The sequence below is a fragment of the Lottia gigantea genome, assembly GCF_000327385.1.
Source record: "Lottia gigantea unplaced genomic scaffold LOTGIsca_1034, whole genome shotgun sequence".
Taxonomy (NCBI): Eukaryota; Metazoa; Mollusca; class Gastropoda; family Lottiidae; genus Lottia; species Lottia gigantea.
This window is the reverse complement of record NW_008706836.1, coordinates 1600-4420: the sequence shown is the minus strand read 5'-3', so window position 1 is coordinate 4420 and position 2821 is coordinate 1600. Positions and strand designations below refer to the sequence as shown.

At 33.4% G+C, this 2821-nt stretch overlaps 1 protein-coding gene across 1 annotated transcript; it reads right to left on the bottom strand.

The window, feature by feature from the left end:
* Nucleotides 1-865: 865 nt before the first annotated feature.
* On the bottom strand, nt 866-1972 carry LOTGIDRAFT_79558 (hypothetical protein; the record flags this gene model as incomplete). The annotated part of the gene is made up of 2 exons (XM_009046618.1): nt 866-1000; nt 1877-1972. Coding segments are annotated over 2 exons (231 nt in total), but the record flags the coding sequence as incomplete, so codon positions are not given.
* Nucleotides 1973-2821: the final 849 nt, after the last annotated feature.

The following is a 2821-nucleotide window of genomic DNA, read 5'->3' as shown; positions in this document are numbered from 1 at the left end:
AATTGTGTTAATAAAAGTATCTGAATATAAATATAAGAATTAAATGTTGATCTCACTAGTATTATTTGTGTGTAAACGCAGTTGATCACAACACAAACATACATATATGACTTTTTCAGTTTGTCAGGTGATCAACTACGTTTACACAATGATAATGCCAGTCAGACCAACGTTTAATTCTTAAATAAACATAATATTAGCCTTATATGATAAATATACTTTATAACCAGCAGCGAATTAAGAATAAGTGTAGTGGCATCTACCTGATTTGCTACAAGGGAGATAACTAGTACTGATTTGTAATTGTTCAGACTACAGTAGAGTTACATCTTATTTTTTATTTTCTAGGTGCATATAATGGGAAATGACATGCAGTGTGCAATGAGGTAAATTTCGCCACAACTGCAGTACAACTGAATACAATCCTATAATGTGGTTAAAGATACATATACTGTAAGTGCCGTCCCTTTCCAACAAATAAATTTTGGAGGATCCACATACATATTGTTTCATTTAATGACATGCTCCATGACTAAACAACTCTTGAAGTTATGAATCTTGGAATTTATATCTGTGTTACTCTGAGGTAGAGTGTGAATTTGGACCAAAACCCTTTTTGCAGTTTTCAAAATAGTAAGGGTTATTGTAAATTTTATGTTTTCTATCAATGTCTATACAGGGAGCAATACTTGAACAAGAACCTCATGAAATTCAATTGGTTATAGATTTTTCAAAAAATAACTTCACCGTCAGTTTCATTACAACAGTTGACTCTGTGATACCCATCATCTGAGTATTCAGATATATTCCAGACTAAAATCAACAAAAAGGCAAACCTGTCTCTTTAAAATTGATGATATATTACCTCAGAGCATGTTGGATGTATACCAATAGTCATATCAAAATCTTCTTTAGTAGCCCCTTTTCTCATAGCTATAGAATAACCTTGTGTTATCTCTCCAGCATTAGGTCCTAACACATGGAAACCTACAACTCTTTCCTGTAATAAGAGAAGAAATGAGCTTCAAACTACTATAAAAAAAAATTACAAGGCAAAAAACCCCAAAAAACTGAAGAAAAAAAAAAACTGAAAGAAAAAAACTGAAAAAAAAATTCTACCAAATTTTTACATTACTTTTCTTTTCCAGCCTTTAAGACTCCCGCACACGGAGAGAATGTGGTGCACGCCAATAGTACAGTGCCAATGTTGCTACTTTCTCACCATACTACTCACACGATCCATCAAAATAGCGGACTACTACAGTGAGTCACGCTTGTACTAATAGCGTTGCGTTCGTCGTCTGAGAAAGTCGCGCACAGTTACCCGCACACAGCGTGCTATCGGCCACGAGTGGTCAAAAATATCAAACACGATAGATATTTCCGGGTGGCCAAATGTACACTAAAAATTACCCGCACACGAAACGCTACTAGTCGAGCATAATTGGCGCTGCGCCATTTTCTCTCCGTGTGCGGGCGCCTTTAGAGGCAATTTTTTTCTGTTAAGCTAGATCATCTAAGACTGGTCACATCAAAGACGTTACAAGACCTTTTAATTATTGACAGATCTTGAACACATTAAGGAGCACCTCAATTTATGGTCGCATCAGAAATACTAGTTGCTTTTTCCGATCAGCATCCATGACAAAGGGAAGCCAGAGCATCATTCCACAAAAACATCTTACGATTAATTTTGTTGTAAGTATGGTCTTTCTCAATGTAAACTTACAAACTTAGGAAAAGAGTTTGTCCTGGAAGGGGACTCAGAATGAACTCGACCTCCAGGTAAGTGAGTAGTATCCCACTGAACTATCCATGCAACCCAAACAGAAGTATCAATATTGAAATGAAACTAAAGTCATCTAGATTTTCATACCTTTTCTGTTTTTAAACACACTAGTTTGGCATAGCAGACATTTTCTTCTCTATGTGGTACTGTCCATTCTAAAGGCATGAAATTGGAATGATAAACCTAAAAATAGAATATGATGGCTATAGACAATCTATATTAATGGTTTTAAATTTTAATAATTGTCACATGGATTTGTTTTTTTTTTAGGATATATAAAACATGGATTGCAAATGGCATTTTTATAAATAGTACACCATTCCATTGACAAGCAAGATACACCGAATTAGCCAATAAATTTTCAGCATGTCAAGGGATGTTACTCAATTAATGTGTCGAACATATCGAATCTTTTGAACATTGATTTCCAAAGCCACTTATATGCTCTGTACATCAAAAGCTAAAGATGGGTTTCGTTATTTTTTAGTGTCAAATTAAGCAAACTATTTGATTAATTGGTGTTTCTAATGAATTATCATGTATTCTTAATCATATTATTATGTTCTTATTGCATATAATTAAGAGTTTTGACCAATCATAAATGTCCATTTATGTACAGTCTGGATAAACAAAAAAGACTTTTTGAGCTTTCTTGATTGGTCACTCATTGGAATTTTGCTGGTAACTTTCGTCTAATTTAGCTAATTTTGAATTAATTATGGACATGTGAGACAAACTTGAATATTTTCAAGTCATTAGATCACCTCTACTTTCTATTCATATAAGTAATTCATTTTCTTACATTTTAAATAAGTGAACCTATCTTAAAAACATTCTCAATATTTGTCAAATCATACCAAAATTTGCACTTGTCAAACATCTTGTTGGTACAAAAACAAACAAACAACAAAAACATCAGATAAAAAACGTGACCTAATTTGCTTCTACAAGAAATGTTGATGGGTGAAAAAACTAGAAGTGTAGGCACGNNTTAAACATTATATAATTACCTCAATGTTATCAGCACCATAT